The sequence below is a fragment of the Medicago sativa genome, chromosome 7, assembly GCF_051527215.1.
Source record: "Medicago sativa cultivar Bolivia chromosome 7, Bolivia_mono, whole genome shotgun sequence".
Taxonomy (NCBI): domain Eukaryota; kingdom Viridiplantae; phylum Streptophyta; class Magnoliopsida; order Fabales; family Fabaceae; genus Medicago; species Medicago sativa.
In genome coordinates, this window is record NC_140755.1 from 78,047,782 (window position 1) to 78,069,123 (window position 21,342).

At 32.8% G+C, this 21,342-nt stretch overlaps 2 protein-coding genes and 1 long non-coding RNA gene across 3 annotated transcripts; 2 read left to right on the forward strand and 1 right to left on the reverse strand.

Annotated features, from left to right (window-relative positions):
• Positions 1-4,492: 4,492 nt before the first annotated feature.
• LOC146908801 (uncharacterized) lies at positions 4,493-5,334 on the reverse strand. Its single transcript, XM_085727189.1, has one exon. It carries the CDS (start codon positions 5,252-5,254, stop codon positions 4,676-4,678), a length of 579 nt encoding a protein of 192 aa, XP_085583315.1. The 5' UTR covers positions 5,255-5,334; the 3' UTR covers positions 4,493-4,675.
• A 5,260-nt stretch (positions 5,335-10,594) lies between these two features.
• On the forward strand, positions 10,595-13,508 carry LOC146908802 (uncharacterized). The gene is made up of 3 exons (XR_015019610.1): positions 10,595-10,842; positions 10,923-11,135; positions 13,153-13,508. It is a non-coding gene; the product is annotated as an uncharacterized LOC146908802 (long non-coding RNA).
• A 929-nt stretch (positions 13,509-14,437) lies between these two features.
• On the forward strand, positions 14,438-16,253 carry LOC146908803 (F-box/kelch-repeat protein At3g23880-like). The gene is made up of 2 exons (XM_085727495.1): positions 14,438-15,802; positions 15,902-16,253. Exon 1 carries the CDS (start codon positions 14,487-14,489, stop codon positions 15,798-15,800), a length of 1,314 nt encoding a protein of 437 aa, XP_085583621.1. The 5' UTR covers positions 14,438-14,486; the 3' UTR covers positions 15,801-15,802; positions 15,902-16,253.
• The last annotated feature ends 5,089 nt before the right edge of the window (positions 16,254-21,342 follow it).

Sequence of the window (21,342 nt, forward strand, 5' to 3'; positions counted from 1 at the left end):
TCTAATTCCTTAGAGAATGAAGTTTAGTAATGATAAACTTCAACGACAAAACTTCTCGCTTGTTAGTCTGTGATGCCCATTTTAGGGTAGAAATCTGCAACATAATATGGTGCTGATGGTTGATTGGAGTAGGTCGGGTTCGTAGCTGTCATCGTCTTCAAAGTCAGTTTGATCGTGTGACTAAATTCAGACTGTTTCGTTCAGAAATAGCGTGTTGTGATAGGAAATGGTTGGGGAGTTGATTTATCTTGAATGGTTTATGTGTTGGGAGACGAATCATATACCAGCTTAAGATTCGTCATTTATTTTGTTTGGTTTGGACAGTGGGGCTCGAAAGGGTTGTTTAGCTTACTGCCATTGTTGCAGGAAGTTGAGGTACGTGAACCGCCTCAATGTTAACTAAGAGTTCAATCACCCACCAAAGACCTTTAGTTAGTTTTAGGATTAATTAGAGGTCGATACACTTGTGTGTTGTTTTAATTTTTGTATCACCCGTTTGGGGTCGACTTAGGAAATGGTTGGGGAGTTGATTTATCTTGAATGGTTTATGTGTTGGCAGACGAATCATATACCAGCTTAAGATTCGTCATTTATTTTGTTTGGTGTGGATTGTGGGGCTCGAAAGGGTTGTTTAGCTTGCTGCCATTGTTGCAGGGAGTTGAGGTACATGAACCGCCTCGGTGTTAACTAAGGGTTCAATCACCCACCAAAGACCTTTAGTTAGTTTTATGATTAATTAGAGGTTGATACACTTGTGTGTTGTTTTAATTTTTGTATCACCCGTTTGGTGTCGACTTACACTCTTGTGTGGTTTACTGGGTTAGGTTTATGTCCCCCAGTTTATATGTAATTTTTTGCTCTTTTTTTTTTTAATAATATTTATGAGCATTTGACTAACATTAGAGTAGGCTACCAACTTAGTTGAGAGCCAATTTTTTTTATGTCATTTTGCTCTAGCCTTATAAAAAAAAGTCCAGGGCATAATTTATATAGGCAAATTAAAAGGATTGACTTTGGAGTTCAATTTAATTTCTTTATAATTTTTTAGTCAATATGTCCTATTTTTTTCTTTTTCATTTTGGTTGAATAAGTAGATCTCATGAATTGAATTAAAATTAAGTAATGAGGGTGATAATTTTTCATTTTGGCCAAATTTCGGTTGATAATTCTTTTTCATTTTCGTTGAAAGATCAGGGCATAATTTTTCATTTTGGCCAATATCTAATTAAGTTTTGAATTTTGAACTGCATGCACATGCACTGCTACCTTGGGATGAATTAACGATTTACTTTACTTAGCTTGAGGACGAGGGAAGCTTTGCTGCGATTTACCTAATTAAGTTATGAGTCTTTGACTTTAGGCAAATTGGAGCTATGTCTGTATCGACATCAAGTCTTGTATATGGCAAAGTTGAATGGACAAAGACAATACAAAAGAAATAGTTAATTCACCTAGGGTCTTTTTAAATACTCTAAAGACAATACAAAAGAAATATTCAATTCACTTAGGGTCATAACTTTTTGTCGACTATTAGTTTTCAAATATTTACATAAATTTGATCGCGGACTAATTACATCAATCTCATGACCATCATATACAATTTCTAAGACATTTGGGGTCTTTGGGGATATGTTGTCCTTGAAACCACGTTCACCTGATTTGCTTGAAGAATTTAGGGATTTTTTAATCTTTAAATCTCTAAATCACAATATTTAATATTACTTAGACTATAAATAATAAATTAAAATATTAAAAAGCATTTTATTAGCTACGTTCATAAACTATATATAATGGACATTAAATTTTTTAAGAAGCTAAATTGACCAATATAAATTGACATCGGAGATCATCTAACCTGAGATCATGAGAAAGAGCATACTCCAACACCACCAAACCAGCCCAAGTGAGTTGGACGTTAATAATTTATTGAAAGCTATGAAGCCCGGATACTCTAAAATGGTGCCGCACCCGTGTCGGATACGTATCGGATACCGATACTCCACGGATACTCCGGATACTGTATCCCAGAAGTATCGGAATTAATTATTTTAATTTAAAATATATATTTTATCGGATACTTAAAAGATACTCGACGGATACACACAGATACTTATAAGATACTTCACACAGACGTATCCAAAAAAAATGAAGTGTATAAAAATGAGACTGTGTTGTGAAAATTTAAGATATGAATCACTATAATTACATTTCAATTAACAAATTAAATATTATGATTTTGGTGGATGAAAGTAACGAGAGAGGGGAGATTTAATCAATCAACATTAAACAAACTTTGTTTTGAGTTCTTTTATTGATACATTTGTTGATATCCTAACATATGAATGAAAATAGAATATGATTTATACAAAAACTTTACATTTTTTATTGGCTAAAATATGGTTTTAGTCCCTGCAAATATGCCTCGTTTTGGTTTTAGTCCCTGTAAAAAAAAAGTTTTGTTTTTGGTCCCTGCAAAATTTTTTGTTTTTTAAAATAGTCCCTGACCCCATTTTTGTGATGATTTGCATACGTGGCATGACACATGATGACTGAACCCATTTTGTAGTTTTTGGTCCCTGCAAAATATTTTGTTTTTTAAAAAGGTCCCTGCAAAATTTTTTGTTTTTGAAAATAGTCCCTCCAGGGACTATTTTCAAAAACAAAAAATTTTGCAGGGACCAAAAACAAAACTTTTTTTTACAGGGACTAAAACCAAAACGAGGCATATTTGCAGGGACTAAAACCATATTTTAGCCTTTTTTATTTTGATCATATGTATTTTATTTTTTTTTGTAAATTGTAACTTTTATGATTATATAGTATGACTAATCAATGTTTTTTTTAAGTATTTTACAGGCATATAAATTTTAATATAAATATTTTGTTAATGTATCTTAGCCGTATCGTATCCTAAATTTTAAAAATTTCGCGTATTCGCGAACCCGTATCGTATCGTACCCGTATCGCACTACGTATCCGGGCTTCATAGATTGAAAGTAATGTTAAAGGAGTTGTCCGTTGGCAATTGCATGCATTGGCCATTGCTCATACATATATGTAATATGGTGGGCTTGTCACGCCTACAATTGTCTATGATTACTTTCAATGAGGGTTTCTACGGTGCAGTCAGAAAACTGACTTTTTTGAAAAAGTTATTTTGTTTATCCAATAGTATAACTGTCGATGTCATGTCAACTAGTGTCCTGCTGATGGACCACTTTAAAACTAAACTTTACCTTATTACAAATAAGTCCTCATACAAAATATTATGGGGACTTTCAATCTTAGTGCACAAATGAGAATCTATGTTTAATTTGGATTTAATCAGGGACACAATTGCAAGAAGTAAAGATATGATGACACACCTTATGGGCAAATGTGCAATACACCATATAGTCTGACGTGACATGGATTAAATACACATATGTTCAATGATTGGCCATTTAAGTTCAGCAGAAAAGTCATTTTCATGACTTCACCATAGAATTTTCCTACTTTCAAGGGAATATTAAGGTCAACAAAGATTAATCCCAAGATATTAGGGCAAACATGCAAGTTTCGAATTTGACAATTACGCGGTGTATTCATTGGAGACAACTTAGGTGCGAGTGTCACAGGACTTGGTTTAGGGTTGTAGAAGCGATTTGTTGTGGTAAATGAACATTTAAGATTCTGTTTGTTATTGCAGCCATTAACCTTATCATTTTGGCACCTAGGGCTTAGATCTCCATTGCAAGGCAAGAAGTTTGAAGTTAATTTTAATCTCTAATATATATTTTGTTTAGGCTCAGGAAGAGTCTTCTTAATATCTTCTTATGCGGCAGTGGCACCCACCATTCCACTTGTTGCATATGGGAATAATTTGTGAGATATGTTTGTCTTGTAGAAAGATGTTATTAGTACCTTTCATACGTGCTTTTAATTTCTACTTAACTGAGAGTTGAAAGTTTCCTTTAATAGGCAAGTAGAATAGTATTGTTGCAACACTTATTTAAATTAGACAGTTTTGGAGAAAAAGACATCCATACTTCTGAGACTTCTTAAATATTAAGAAAAGACATATTTATTAAGCAAGGGTGGTATTTACGTTATACAAATTAGTTAAAAACATTCGAAGTAAATAAAGAATTAAAAAAAAATAAATAAGATAAGACATATACAGAAATTACATGATTTTCGGCTGATTTTTCCATTTTCAATTATAACCTTAAACAATATGACTATAAGAATCTCTCAAAAAAAACTATGACTATAAGAATGTTATTTTGTTGATATTTTGGTGGTATAATTGAAAAAATAAATATAATTTGTTATAAAATGAAAGTGCAATATATACAAATTCTACACGGCATATACCAAATATTTAATCAAATTAAAATAATTGGAATCAAAATTTCATTTTTTTGAGGGGGAAAAAAAAACAATTGTTCGCAATTCATCGCATTTGCACAATAGAAAAGACATATTTATTAAGCAACTTTTGCTCCTAATATTCAACAAATTGAGAGGGTTCCATTGATATCACAATTAAGAACAAGATCACCACAAATATATAGATTAGTATTATTATAATGGACGTTATTAATTTATAGGTACATAATTAATTAATATAGGGTAATAGGAACCGTCCATTGGCAATGGCATGCATTGGCCATTGCTCATACATGATATCTTCTTAACGTCTACATGTGAAACCAGCAGGCCTATTAACCCCACAACGGTTCAAGATTATTCCCAAGTCAGCATTGATGTTAAGACGTATTCCCAAGATATTAGCTCTGAGTGCAGCGCAAAGACACACAGAGGCATCTAGATCAACAAGGCCACTGATGAGGGTACAACAAGGATTGTTTCGTGGGTTGAGCACAACTGCATTCAATACGTTGGCGCAAATGTTCAAGTTTAAAAGGTTACAATTTTGCGGGGGTGTCACTGGAATCGGTGGTGGTGTAGAAGGAGGTGTCGTAGGAATTGATGGTGGCGTGGAAGGAGGGGACGAAGGTGGAGGTGTGGAAGGAGTTATCATAGGTGGTGATGGAGAAGGAGGTGTCGAAGGTGGTGGTGTGGAAGGAGGTGGTGTCGAAGGAGTTACCACAGGTGGTGGTGTTGAAGGAGTATCAACAGGTGGTGGTGTGGAAAGACATGGTGGTGGTGGTAGTGGTCTCGTAAGAGCATGACTTGCAACAACAAGAGTAGAAACCAAAAGGAGATCAAGGAAGAGAATGAAAATGGATCCAACACCCTTTGAACCCATTTTGCAAATAATGCTGATTTTTCTTTTTCCAACAATGAATTGGTTGTGGTTGATGAGTGAATTTGATGAGGTAAGGTGCAATATTTATAGGCAAAATGACTTTCTTTTATAATGGGATTTTTATTCTTTTTGAGTAGGGTACCCATTTATTTTTATTTTTTTTTGTGAATGGATTTCTTGAATTGAGGTAATTAGGCAATTAATTAATTCCTAACTAACTATTATATCTATCCATCAATTCATTTTGCCTAATTAAGTTAAGATTTTTTGACTTTTTAAGTAAATTGGAGTTGTGTCTGCAACGGCTGCAAGTCTTGTATGATTTTAACTTAAAGGGACTCAAAGGGAATAAAAAAGATAAATATTTCACTTGTGAAGAAGAAAAAAAATCAATATGTATAGGGACTGTTAATTTACACCCACCTAAAAACACTAAGATGTAATTTAGTAAGCTACATCCACTTAAATCATTAAGGTGTAAGTTAGCAACTTACACCCATTTGATTATTTATAGTCATTTTTATAAGTTTTATCAAATTGTTTACACTCACCTCATTAATTTACATCCACTTTAATCATTACAAATATTGCTTCCTTAAAAGTTTGTCCAATTACATTTTTTTTGAAAGAAAGAAAGTTTGTCCAATTACATGTTTTGTACCTTAAATATATCATTGTTTTTTTGGTATCTTCCTTTAAGGATCTTGCTTTTTTTTATTTTTATTTTTTAAAAGAGCAACAAAAAAAATCATTAAATATTTAATTTGGTAATTAATACTAGAGTAAATTACACTCCCCTCCCCTAAGAGAAGATTGAATTACACTCCTCTCCTTCTTATGTTAAAATATACACTCCCCTCCATTGAAAAGTAAAATTTATACTCCCCTCCTCTATAAGATGCTTGAATTACAACCCCCTCCCTTAAAAATTAAATATGCACTACACTTTAATCTATTTTAACATAAATAAATATTTTTATGATGTATACTAATTTTGAACCACCATTTAAGAAAAATAAATTTATTTTTTTATAATTTAAATGTCAATGATAATTAAATTTAAATATTTTTCTATTAATTTTATAATTTAGAGTATAAAATTAGCTTTTAAATAACCATACTTTATCATCTTTAGTATTTTTTTCACATATTTTAATTTTATTTTTGGTTGTTCCATATTTTATAATAAACTTTAAAATTATATGTTAGTGAAATTGTGTATAAATAATATCGAAAAATATGTATTCAAATTTTGATTATATTAAAATGGTCCGCAATGCTATTTTTTTTTCAAAGTGTATTAGATTATTTTTTTACTTTTGCATGATTATTTGAAATGCTTAAAAATTATTGAGGGAGTAAAGTGTAGATTTTAACATAAGAGGGGAGGAAAATGTAATTCTAGCTTCTCTTAGGGGAAGGGAGTGAAATATTTTCTAATATGTTTTGAATTAGAGGGGGGGGGGAGTGTATATTTTAACATAAGAGGAGAGGAGAGTGTAATTCAAACATCTTTGAAGGGAGGAGAGTGTAATTTTCTCTTAATATTATGATTAGTTCCCCTAAAATAACACTATGATTGGTGTTACCAAATCCGTTGACACTTGATATATATCAACAGATCATGACTCATATATATAAGCATGCAAGTATATAAATTCTATAATGATACTCCAAAGTTAACTAATTTGATGTTGTACTGTTTGTCCTTTAAAAGAAAACCATGTTTTTGTTTTTATAAGCAAAAGGATGGTTGCAAGTGGTTTAAAAAAGGTGATTGCAGCCCTCAATGTTAGGGAAGTAGATCCGTGGAGTGAATCAACAAAATCATTAGGTGTTAGCAACTCCTAGGAGGGGAATTGAATTCTCTCCTTTGAAAAGCCTTGGGGCAATTAGCTAGACATCTTGATCATTAATTTTTACATTATCTTGGGTTGCCTAATTAAGTTATAAGTTTTTGACTTCGAGCAAATGAGGGCTATCTCTATACAAAAGATAATTAATTCACTTCTGCAAAAGAAGAAAAAAACAAACCAAGTTTTTTCTCTTACTTCTGGAAGAAATGCTAGGGTCACACCTACTAGCACTCTCTTTTAACACACTCAATTAGAATTAGCCATGTGTCCCATTTTTTTATTTCAATTAACTTGATACCGGTTCAACCTGTTTTTAAACCATTTTGTGTTGAAAACCATCACACGCATACCCCCCTGCTTCCTGCTTCAAATTCACCAAAGGAGCCCCCAAAACCATAGCAGCACCTGCAACGATAATTGCATCAAAGTCCTGAAGCCAAAACATACCAAAAAAAGCCCCTGACTAAGAGCATAAACAGCAATACAATTTTTCAAGTGTCAGAACAACATAGATCAATGAAATATGCCCAAAACAGATTTCCACCAAACCAAACCATAAACAAAAGAAATTGTTTTATTATTTAATTTAGCATCAATTATTTTTAATTCAGCATAGTTACAGAGAAAAAATGGAAATTGAAGAAGACCGTGTTGTTTAATTCAGAGAGAAAAAACAAAGAGAGTTTATCTGGAAAAAATGGGAATTGAATAAGATGTGTTGTTTCTCACTACCTCTTCTCTCTCTTCTTTTTCTTCTTCTCTTTCTCTCTCCAACTGATAAATTAAATTATTAAAAAAAATCAAAATGTTAGAAACAGGTTGAACTGGTATCAAGTTAATTGAAATAAAAAAAATAGGACACGTGGCTAATTCTAATTGAGTGTGTTAAAAGAGAGTGTTAGTGGAAGTGACCCTAGCATTTCTCTACTTCTGTACAGTAGTTAGGCCGCATCTGCGTACATCTATATTATAGTAACTATACCAGATTTTTGACCCGTGCTCCGCATATGTTTATTGTAAAGGGATTGACACATAAGAGATTGCTGCACACCTAACAAAATCTTATATAATAAAGCTTAACCCCTAAAGCTATTTCTAACCCTAATATTTTCCCCCCATTTCTCCCTCCACTTTTCTGAGCCATTGGATCTTGCACATTTAGGCGCCATTCAATTTTAGCCATTGATCATCTTACTTAATTAATGTCAGCCGAATTTTGTTATCAAGTTTGCTATAATTTTGGCCAGCCGAATCCTTATTATTTATTTTTTTTTTTGAATTCCTATCCTCCTTTTTTTTCGAATCCTTATTTTTTTTTTGAATTCCTATCCTCCTTTTGGCCAGCCAAATCCTTATTATTATTATTTTTTTTTTGAATTCCTATCCTCCATTTTTTTATTCCTATCCTCCTTTTTTTTAAGCAAATATTTTCTACACTTTTAGGTTTGCAATTATTTAACATAACAAATTTCATCTAAAAAATGCACCGCACCAATTTTATTACTATCCTCTTGCCTTTTTTTTATGAAGCAAATATTTTCTACCCTAAGTAATAAAGCTTAACCCCTAAAGCTATTTCTAACCTTGATATTTTCCCCCCATTTCTCCCTCCACTTTTCTGAGCCATTGAATCTTGCACATTTAGGTGCCATTCAATTTTAGCCATTGATCATCTTACTTAATTAATGCCAGCCGAATTTTGTTATCAAGTTTGCTATAATTTTGGCCATCCGAATCCTTATTATTTTTTTTTTTGAATTCCTATCCTCCTTTTTTTTTATTTCTATCCTCCTTTTTTTTCGAATCCTTATTTTTTTTTCTAATTCCTATCCTCCTTTTTTTTTTATTCTTATCCTCCTTTTGGCCAACCGAATCCTTATTATTATTTTTTTGAATTCCTATCCTCCTTTTTTTTTATTCCTATCCTCCTTTTTTTTTTAAGCAAATATTTTCTACACTTTTAGGTTTGCAATTATTTAACATAACAAATTCCATTTAAAAAAATGCTTCGCACCAATTTTATTCCTATCCTCTTGCCTTTTTTTTTATGAAGCAAATATTTTCTACCCTAAATAATAAAGCTTAACCCCTAAAGCTATTTCTAACCCTAATATTTTCCCCCCATTTCTCCCACCACTTTTTTGAGCCATTGGATCTTGCACATTTAGGCGCCATTCAATTTTAGCCATTGATCATCTTACTTAATTAATGTCAACCGAATTTTGTTATCAAGTTTGCTATAATTTTGGCCAGCCGAATCCTTATTATTATTTTTTTAATTCCTATCCTCCTTTTTTTTATTCCTATCCTCCTTTTTTTTTTCGAATCCTTATTTTTTTTTTGAATTCCTATCCTCCTTTTTTTTTATTCCTATCCTCCTTTTGGCCAGCCGAATCCTTATTATTTTTTTTTTTGAATTCCTATCCTCCTTTTTTTTATTCCTATCCTCCTTTTTTTTTTAAGCAAATATTTTCTACACTTATAGGTTTGCAATTATTTAACATAACAAATTCCATCTAAAAAAATGCATCGCACCAATTTTATTCCTATCCTCTTGCCTTTTTTTTTATGAAGCAAATATTTTCTACCCTAATTTCCATGTAAACTTGGTTATCTTACTTACCAAAGCTTATCCCCTAAAGCTATCATTAACCCTAATTTTTCCCCCTAATTATTCCCAACGTGGCATTTGTGTTCTCCATGCATATTCAAATTTTCTCTCTTTCCTATGACCATATTTTCTCTCATTCTTCACAGCTTCCACAATCTCTTCTCTTATCAATTGTTAACGCCCCTCCCTCTCTCTCCCTCTCATCGGTATGCATCGCAAATTTGATACGGCAACGCAACGTGACGAAGCTGAAGCGAAGGAGATCGAGTGATGGTTGGTCAGATTTTTTTAAATGTTGAATCTGATGAAGCGAAGAGATTTGTGTAAGGTGATTGTTCAACCGAGAAGAGAAATCAGAGGGATTTCAGAAAATTCATCGGACGGTGATTATCATGATCTAGATTGTTATTCTTCAGAATACCCATCTGTTGGATTTGATGACCTAATTCCCTTTCTCCTGGTTATCGATCTATCAAAGTCTTTTTTTAGTAACATTGTAATTGTTTTCTTTCTATTTTAAAAAAAATATTGGTTTGGTTACTTTTCATTTGAATTAATCTCACGTTTTGATTATGACATCTCTGATTAGGTGATTTCGATGAACAGTACCCCACAAGGATTTGACCGCCGCCGGCACCTGCGGTTGCTCCCTTCCACACCTCCAGTAGAGTTTCGATTTCGCCTTTTGTCTCACCTTTGGTGTTCTGTTTGGTTCTGTTTCACTATCAGTATCTTTGTCATGAACGAACGGTTGCGTTTCTGGTATCGATCTTGGGGAGTTCTTCTCCTCTCTTAGTAAATTTCACGATATTTGTTTATTGTTGTGTTTTTGAGTTTTGATTTTCGGAATGGTTTGGGAATTGATTATGAATGTTTGGTGCCATCAAGAATGGTGCAATTGATTATTGGTTAAGAACTGTGAGTTTAGAAATTTGTTTCTGTGATATTTACAAAATAAATAAAGATAGTTTACCAGAATATGTAATTAGATGGAGAGGAAGCGAATGGGGAGTGATAGTTTACCAGAATATGTAATCAGATGGAGCGGAATCGAATGAGGAGTGATAGTTTACCAGAATTCTTGAATGTGTGATCAGATGGAGCGAAGTCGGTGGCGGAAGGTGACAATTCCTCACAAATAATCTTAAATTGGTTTCAGTTTTAGTCATTATTTTCTTAAATAATCTTAAATTGGTTTCAGATTTTTGTGCGGTTTTGCTATATCAGTTATATAATTGAATCTGGTACGACCGCAAGGGATTGCAGATTTGCTGGAGCAGGTAGGGAGGATTTTGATGGTGGTTGAGGTTCTTTCATGTAATCACATAAGGATTCTTCCAGTCATTGAGTTAGAAAAGTTGGTTAACAAGTTGTGGATCAAGTATTGTATTACGTTGAGTACAATACTGAAGAAGTAAGTATAAACTCATCATGTCCAGTTGCCTTATACAATAATTCTTCAAATGTTGTAATTTTTGTGTTGTGTATGAGTTTTATCAGAGTGCGGTTGTTTGCATCATATATAAACATGAATTTATATTGTTTAAGTGATGAGATGATCATCTTGAAATGTTTGTTCTTGAATCCTTTTTATTTAACCTTGGTTCTATTAAGTTTCGAATGTCATTGTTGTTATTAGCTTCTGATGTTGTACATATATAGAACCAAGTATATAACAAAGTATGCAATTCTAGGTTACTTTTTTTAAATTTTTGTACCATATGAAATAAAGTGTGCTAATTAAATGTTTGGTGACTTGAATCTTTTTGCTATTATTATATGTCATTGGTAAATTGTTTTGGTGACTTACATCATTTGAATTCTTAATAGTATGCTATACGATGTTTTTCATATTTGTTGATATTTTTGATTTTTTTTAAGGGTGCTGTCATGTTGGCTAAATGCTTGGCTAACCATGCTGTCATATTTTTTTAACTAATGGTTGGCAAACACTACATGATTTTAATGGGATCCCTATGTTTTTGTTGGCATCAATCAATTTGGCATTATTATCAAGGACATGGTTGGCAAGAACATAACTTATTGGATATTTGATACTCCAATGAAGTTCCTGGTAAACATGACTGTTGCAATGACTCATTTCCATCAAGTCTTTTATGGACTATGGTATGTCTATATTACTTTCCTCTACTTGAGTATATGTTAACTCCTTTGCAATAGTTATGTATCAGCCTGTCATTTTCATTAGGTCCTCTGATCGAAAGTTTAATGATATGCCTTTCTTACCCTTTTCCATGTATAATCTTTGCTTTTTGTTTTTGCTTCATTTCTAGCTTAATTAACAAACATTTCTGCTGCTTTTGAATTTATTTAGTCGTTTTCCCCTATTTTTATGGAAACAATTTTAGCCTTTATAGCTATGACTGTCATATGCTTGAAGTCAATGTGATGCAAAATACATTTACAAAAGTTATCATATGTTAACCATTTAACTTATGTGCGTGTATGTTTTTATAAGCCATGTTATATCTATGCATATTTATTTAACTTAAAAGTAATTTATTATGATCCTATGCTTTAGCCGTGTGACAAAGACCATAATATTGTCACACAGATATTTTATTTTTTTGGTCAAATATTGTAATATGTATTGCTCTCTAGAAACTATTTCGAGGACTCTGTTGGTTCTACTTTTGTTTATACAGCTATCATTGAGGAGTTAATAGTTTTAACTATAGTGTTCTTCCATAAAAAAGTATCTTCATAACTTAAAAAGAAATTCAAAAGAATTGAGTTATCAAAAACTAGAAGCATGCGAAGAAAAATTTGTAAAAAGATGTGCATAGTAACTAATAGTAGTTGTGTTGATCAGTTGACATTGATTCTCTAATAGGATCTAAAGGTGTTATAATAGTTAGTTGTGATTATCCTTTCGAAAGAAATTGATAGCTCACTATGTTTTTTGTTTGGTGGGTACAATGTGGACATGAGTCTTTTGTGAGCCAAACTTCGGCGTCCTATATCCTCATCCTCTCCTCAATACCTGGTGTAAGTTGTGCTTTAAGGATCTTGGTTGTGTTATGTCATACATTTTTTGTACAAAGCCATACTCTTAAACGTTGCTGCAATGTGCCAATGTTTATTGTCCTCCTTCCATACATTTGCATGATAGTTTTGTTTATTCTGTTTAGTGCTTAATATTTTGTTTATCTGTTCCTATATGTTGTGGTATCAATTAATATTCATATTGTTAGGAGGTTCTAAGAATCAACTATGATATTGATCGACTTGGTGTATTCTTTTCTTATTTGAAATCAATGTTATGTTGTTATATTGGGTGCTTTACCGAATATTTAATGGTTCTACAATAATCCAACTTTGCTTTTAGGCTATCATGTAAGTTTGTGTCCATCTCACACACAAAGGAAATTCAAAGTTTGTTTTAATTTTAATTTTATCGTTTTGTATAGGATTGTTTGAAAGCTGTGATTACTCCATCAACCAAGTCAAGTGAAAAGAGAAGAGAAAAGGGAATATAGGTCACACCAATCGATGATGGTGGAACACGGATGTTTGAGATTGTGTTGTAAACGAGCATAGTGAATGGATCTTGATGCTCTCCATCAATCTTTTTTTTTTTTAAAGACGATTCTTCTAATGTATTGTCTTCCACCTCTATATTTTCTATTCTCATTGCAATCGTAAATGTATTATGATAATGTTTCATAAATCAAACAATTGGGTTTGAATGGTTAATGAATTCCATAAATAATGAATTGTTCAAGAGAACTTGAATTTGATTTTAGGAGGACAATTTTTGGTCAAACTTTTCTTACTTTTCGACCGAACTCCAGATTACCATATCTCCTTTTTTCTTCGAACCAGATGGTTAATACAAAAAATATGATATAGTTTCATATGTTAATAACAAACTATATTCCTTCATCATTAAAAGAAATCTATTCTCATTAAAAAAAACTAAATACCGATTGTTCAAAATATACTACAGTTTGTAATTTTAAAAGACCCGTGTGATGCACGGGTCGGCGTTCTAGTTAATAAATAAAGATTAGGGTATTCTGTTTGTAAACGTATTAAATAAATAAGTGTAGAAAATATTGTCAAAAAAAAAGGCAACAGAATAGGAATGAAATTGGTGTGATGCATTTTTTTAGTATTAAATAAATGTACACAATATTTCCTTCACAAAAAAAGTGTACAACATATTGTAAAAAAAAACATGAAATTGGTGCGATGCATTTTTTTAGTATTAAATAAGTGAACAAAATATTGTCAAAAAAAAAGGCAAGAGGATATGAATGAAATTGGTGCGATGCATTTTTTTAGATGAAATTTGTTAGGTTAAATTACTGCTAACCTACTACAACAAATGAGCGGAAAAATATTAGGTTAAATTGCTGCAGACTTAACAAAATTAATAAATAAGGATAACTTTGGTATGGTATTTTACTCGAACTTTTTCTGACACAAACAATTAAAGTTATGGTTTGCTTGAAAAAACAATTAAAGTTTAATAACATAAAAGTTTTTTATTTTTGACTAAAAATAACATAAAAGTTATATAGTTACAAACTTCTATATTAAAAGATTCACCAAAAAAAACTTCTATATTAAAAGTAATAATTTTTTTTTCCTTCCATAAAACCGATAATAATTTAAAATTGCTTAAAAATGTCATAAAAAATAGCTTTAAATCTAAAAAAAACAAAGTTGAGTTCAAACTCCAGACACAAAAAAAAAAAAAAACACTATACGGCATCAACTGCGCTGCAATCATACAATCATGACTCTGTTGCCGGCTGTGTTCTTCTCCGACGGTCTCATTGGCGAGATCTTCTCCGTTCTTCCAGTGAAATCTATTCTGCGATTCAGGTGCCTCAGCAAGTCTTGCGACACTCTCATTTCGGATCCCACCTTCGTGAAATTACTGCTCAAAAGAAGATCAGCAACACCAAATCCACATTTCCTTCTAATCATCGATCAGAAACACGAAATCAAAGGTGAGTCCCCCTACGGAAGTGACGATGAATTTGAGGAGGATTCTGCTGTCATCCCATACTCCATACGCTGTTTAATCGACAATCCGTCATTCACTATTTCCATGGATCCTTACTCTACGGTGAAAGACAAAGGATGCTCCCGCATTGTTGGTTCCTGCAATGGATTGATCTGTTTGGCTGGTAGTTCCTTCACCTGTGAATATATAGAGTACTGGCTTCGTTTATGGAACCCAGCCACCAGGATAACATCTCCAATATTTGGGTATTTTCGTGAAAAGTGCAATTCTCTAGAAGATGTTCCTTTCTTGTTTGATGGCAATTACAAATTCTACTTTGGTTATGATGATTCTACTGACACTTATAAGGTTTTGGCCGCGCGTTACAATCGACGTGAACTGAGAAGCAATGTGAGAATTCTAGGTTTTGGCGATAACAATTGGAGACATATTGAAAGTTTCCCTGTTGATCCTATTTCTTTGGACTATGATGGTCCAACTGGTGTGTCTGATGGTGTGTATTTCAGGAGTACTCTTAACTGGCTGGCTATTCAAAATCAATTACAATATATTCTCAGCACTATTAAAGATATCACTGTTGAGAATTTTGTTATTGTTTCATTTGATTTGAGAACTGAGACATACAATCGGTACTTCTTGCCTCGTGATTTTGATGAGGTGCCACCTGCACAACCAACTATAGGTGTGTTGGGCGACTGTCTTTGTTTTTCTTATTGTTACAAGGAAACTGATTTCGTTATATGGCATATGAAGAAATTTGGGGTTGAAGATTCTTGGACTCCATTCCTTAAAATTAGTTATCAAAATCTTCAAATTGATTATGACTATAATTTTGATTTCCTAAAGTATCATTTTAACTTGCAATCCTTGTTTCTTTCTGAGGATGGTGATACACTGATATTAGATAGCAGTCAAGAAATGGAAGCAATTCTGTATAATTGGAGAGATAATACAGTAAGGCGAACAGAAGCTTCTGTAAGTAGTTCTATTATCGATCATAGAACTAATGTTAGAACAAGCACTAGTATATCTTGGTACATGGCCATGGATTATGTTGAAAGCTTAGTTTCGATTTGTTGAAAGTAAGTTTCTCTTCCTGGGTTGCAATTGCTTTAGGATGATATGACTGATTTTCTATTATTTCTTTTAATTATTCACATATTTTTTGGTTATTTTGTTAGCGTCCTGGGTTGCTGAAGGAAGAAATCATGCAAAACCACTTCAGATGCTTTTTAAGGAGCTCAAGGCCAACTCAAAGATGATGTTGTTGAACCAAGTTAAGATCAATTTTTCTGTGTTTGATCACATGTTTTGTGGTATTGAAGATACTTGTACCGAGTCAGATAAGATTATTCTAAGAAAATAAACTTAGATAATTTGCGATAGAATTCTGATGGAAAAATTATTCTGCAACACTAATTGTCTCTTTCAAGATATATTATTACATTTGTGGCATAGAGCATGCATGTTATCTGTTATGACCCTTTGTTTGCATTTTTGTTGCAACAAGTACAAACTCCTGCATTTTCATGATTATGTGCCCCATGGTGTTGATGTTTCTTTGGGGGTGCATTTTGGAAAGAATCAATATATTCTTAGAACTAGAATAAGTCTTCCCCTTGATGACATGCATTGAAATTTCATACCTATTTTTCGTCATTATTTTCATAATATCCGCTTGCACGGGATCATTATAAGCTAGTAATATACATAAAACAGATGAAATCTCTATTCTCACTCACAGAAGAGAAAAGACCATTGGTTTGTAACTTAGTTTAAAATATTTGATGCATAAAAATAGATTGAAGGGTCATCCAGTCTATGTAATATGAACCAAACATGAATGTGTGTTTGGGTTGGGTGAGAATGAGAGAACCATATGTGTCTTTAACCTTTATGCAAAAAATTACATTGAACTTGGTAATGAAGCAGCACAGCATAATGAAATTCAGCATACTTGAAAATTTACCGATGTAATGAAATTAAAAGTTTCTGATTTCATGTGTTTAAACATGTGAATGATGTTTAACTATATATATTTACCCAAATATGTGTACGTGCTTGTTAATGTTTAGGTTTGTATTCCCTGACTTCGATACTTAATATTTATGTTGGCGATCTGTTTTAAAATGGTGGTGGTTTTACTAGAACAGCGACCCATAATAACCATAATCGGTGATAGAACTACCTAAAACTTGAAATTTTATATACATTTTTATGAACATGTTTGTTTATGATATGATTGAAAGCTCTAAAGTACAACCATATTAACCGAGCATGATGCTACTTAGACGAGGCCCTCATGTGTAATGTACTAACTAAAAATAATAATAATGATATGTTTGATTTGATAAACGTGGTCAAATTACTAGAACCCCAATATGTGCATATTGCGAATAGAAGTTCCAAGAACAGAAGATTGCAGTGACTGCTAATTTTGGACATAGCAGGAACTGATAAAATGTATTTACAAAAATAAGTTATTTTAAAATTAATTAAATGCATAATATGGTCTAATCAAAGATTTAAAATTAATTAAATGCATAATATGGTCTAATCAAAGATACGTGCCTGAGCAAAAATAAAATAAATTTTACCTCAAATCAACACATTTTTTGGTTATGCATGCATTTCAATTTTACTAAGCACCTGAAGGTTGTTGGTTTTAATAGCATCAACATAAGCTTTCATTCATTAAGACAAACATACTTATAGGAAATACATAGAGTGCAAGATAAGTTTCTGCTATAATTATGACAGCACACTGCTCAAAACAGAAAAGATAGTCCTACTTATATAAGCAACCTATCTAATAATGTTCTGCACTTAATCATGACATTACATAAATAAACTTCATAATTAACTTAGTCTACATAACCTAGGGAAAATACTCAACACCATCAAAGGTATGTCATGAAAGGGGTGAAGGCGAAAAACCAAAACAAAGCTCGAGTGAGTGATTCCTATAAGTGTGGATGAAGTAAAAAGGAGATTGATGATTTCATGGTTTAGAATGTCTGATATTTTAGTTTAAGTAAGATAAGAATATAAGATTACGATGGAATTCTACATACTTAAATATAAAATTGCTATCATGAGATTATTCTGATTTCATGTGTTTGATCATGTGAGTGATGTTTGTTTAACTATATTTGTACCTTGTATTCCTTCACTTTGATAAATCTTAAATTCATTGATTTTTATATCTTGTGTACCCTGTTTTAAAATGACGAACAGTAACACAGAACATTCTTTGTGGGTTAGACTCATATGATAAGAGTCTCCAAAATATTGGGTAAATATCCAAGAGGGAGCTTAGGAATTTGATTAATGTATCAACTGAATGTGGTTATTCGACATTCACATCGAATCAATTCAGATGGCCATTGGTTTTCTACATGACTATGCAGAGTTCTAGGTGAACATGGTCGTTAAGAATTTGTCATGAAAGAGGGTGTTACCAAAGTACTATTCCAAGCTCAACTTTAGGGCGAGATAACCTAAAAAAGAAAACAGATACTGATGTAGGGTCTATTACCACAGCATAAATAGGTAACGATATGTTTGATGCTCTGACCGATAGGATCAAATTAATAGAACTTTTATATATCTCTTTCTATGTATTGAAGCTGTTAAACAACCTCCTCCAACTTGTACATCCCAACATGTGCAGATTGCTAATATGAGTTCAAAGAACATAATATGAGTCTGGCCTATAAATGTATGCAGATGAAGATTGCAGTGTCTCAGTAACTTGGAACATATACCAGAATTGGTTAAATCTGAAAAATAGAAACTACTCTGTGCTACCCAGGTTTAGAAAAAAGTGTGAGTAGTTACTTAAAATAACAAAATCATGACATGTTCATGCCTCTTACAGTCACTTTCTGCAATGAGATGATAAGTACTCTCCTTAGTCCTTTCAAGCCATATCCAAACCAAGGTATGCCCCACATTTTGACCTGAAGGGTGTCATAAGCTCCAATTTTCTTAATGTAACATTTGATCCATCTCCCTTCAGAGTTACGAAACAAGCCGCCACATCTTGCGATCTCTCCACCTCCCTTGCAAGTACCATTACTATTAAGCTTTATCCATCCAATAGGGGGACTCTTCCAACCAATATAGATAGTCTCCTTGGGTTGAATATTATGATGAAGCGATTTCGTAGAACAGCTATTGATTCCTCCTATGAAATTGTGGATTGTCCAAACAAGATCATTTAGCTTTTGAAAAATTATTTTCAAAAATAGCTTTATTCTGCCACGTCCATAGAAATCAACAAGTGGTCATGAAAGTAGTCTGCCAGTTAGCATCTATAACTCTGATCCCCAACTTGTTGATGTTGTTAAAAGTCAAATCTCTGCAATCAACAGAAAAGAAATCAGTTATAAGATTAAAAGGGACAAGGAGGATCCAAACCTACATAGCAAACACACAATCCCGCAACACAAGGAGAGTAGTTTCAACATGTTGCCCATAATTGGTGCATAAAGGAGAAATTCACACCCCCCATTTGCTCTTGCAAAAATTGGTGAGGCGATGCTCATGAACAGCCAACCTGATAAAAGTTTGAATACGATAGGGACCCTTATAACTAAACAACGTCTTCCCAATCACCAATTGTAGCTTAAATATCCCAGTTTATAACTAATAGGCACTCTGAAAGTAAACTGGCAAGTGTTACTCCCTCCCCAACCCAAGGTGTCAACGTCGTCTGCATTAGATGGGGCTGGTAAGCAAAGCATCAGATTCCCAACATTATACCCAACAGTTGAGAGTTGGTCAAAATGTGAGTGGGGGACTAGAAAGTAAAAAACGGTACATTAGTTAATCGATTTGGATCCTGCGAGTTTATAACTAATAGGTGAACTTGAGGAAAGGTCAAGTTGAGACTTGGTGTCTTGTGCTTCAAATATAGAGAATTATCCTGCGACTGATGATTGAATGTGTTACTTGCTTTAGTTGGTTAATCGATTTGGATTGAAAGTAAATAACAACAATAACAACAACAAACAACAACAAGAATGGGGACAACAACAACAACCACAACAATAGCAATAACAATGAAGAAACATTTAAGAGGATGAATTGCTAAGGATTTGGAGTTGAAGAGAATGGAGTTTGTTAGGATGTGTTTTGCTAACATTTTTATTTTTAATTTTTAATTTTGCTGAGACTTGGTCAAAATGTGAGTGGGGAACTAGGAAATAAAAAAGGGCGTGAACTTGAGGGGTCAAAATAGCTTAAAAAAAACTTTTGGAGCGCTAAATCACATAATTGCAAAACTTAGGGAATTAAATCTTAAAAAACAAAGATGGACAAACACACTCGTAGGTACAATCGCGCTGTGTTCATATTGGAATATACAATCACGACTCCATCGTCTCCGGTGTTCTTCCATGACGATCTCATCAGCAAGATTTACTCCGTTCTTCCTGTCAAAACTATTATGCTATTTAGGTGCGTTAGCAAGTCTTGCAACGTTTGTGGCAGTAACGATGAATACGAGATGGATTGTGGTGCAATTCCCTACTCCATACACAGTTTAATTGATAACCCGACAATGACCCTTGATGTCGATCCTTACTACATGGTTAAAGACAAAGAATACTCCCGTATACTTGGTTCGTGCAATGGCTTGATATGTTTGGGAGGTGATTATTTAAAGGGAAATGTTAACGAGTGCCCCCGGGGCACTCTTTAAGCACTTTAAATAGAAAGTTTTTAATGAAAAGTTATGTTTTGAATGCATTTTATTAAAGCTTGATTATCATTAACCTGTTGAATAATTTAAGCTTTGTTGACGCATTATATAATATAATCCTTTGTTGGTAAGCGACTGTGTAACAAACCACCAAACAAACAAAGAAGCCTTCCAAGGGGCCGTTTGTTCCAAACTATATCATAGATGTCGGAACGACCAACTTGCTCCACAAATGACAACATATGATATATACTGCTTCCTGTGTAACCTTTGCCCGAATCTAGATTCCAATACATTTGTCTTCCACACCATCCGAAAAAAATTGTTATACAATCATTTGTCTTCATATACGACAATTGTTGTGTAGGAACTTGAGACACCACGTATCTTGTTTATATGGGATGAATACATGGACTTGAACAATAATGATCAAAGGGGGGGTCAAAAAGAATTAAGCTACACAGGGTCACAAAAATATGGGTGGATGAAAAAGTCACGAATTCTAGTAAAAAAGAAGTGAAAATCCATTTTGGTCTTTCACAATTTTAGTCATTCCAATTTAGTCTCTAAGAAAAAAAAATTCAAAGTAATTCTTACATTTTTCATACCGGCAAAAAAAGTAGTCTCTAACTCAAAACAACAGAGCTCCTTAAAAATATACTAATTGTTTCTTTTATTATCGTTAAAAGAAATCCGTCTTTCTAAACATTTAATTTTTGGCCCTTGTTATAATTTAGTCCTTGCAACATATATTTATATTGGAATAGGTCCATGTAATATGTAAAATATTTTATTTAAATCTCTCTAGTATGAGTGAGCCAAATGACTAAATTAATAATTATTACACATATTACAAGAGCTAATACTTATTTGAACTAGTTTTATTAAATAACTGATTTTGTTAAAAACACCAAA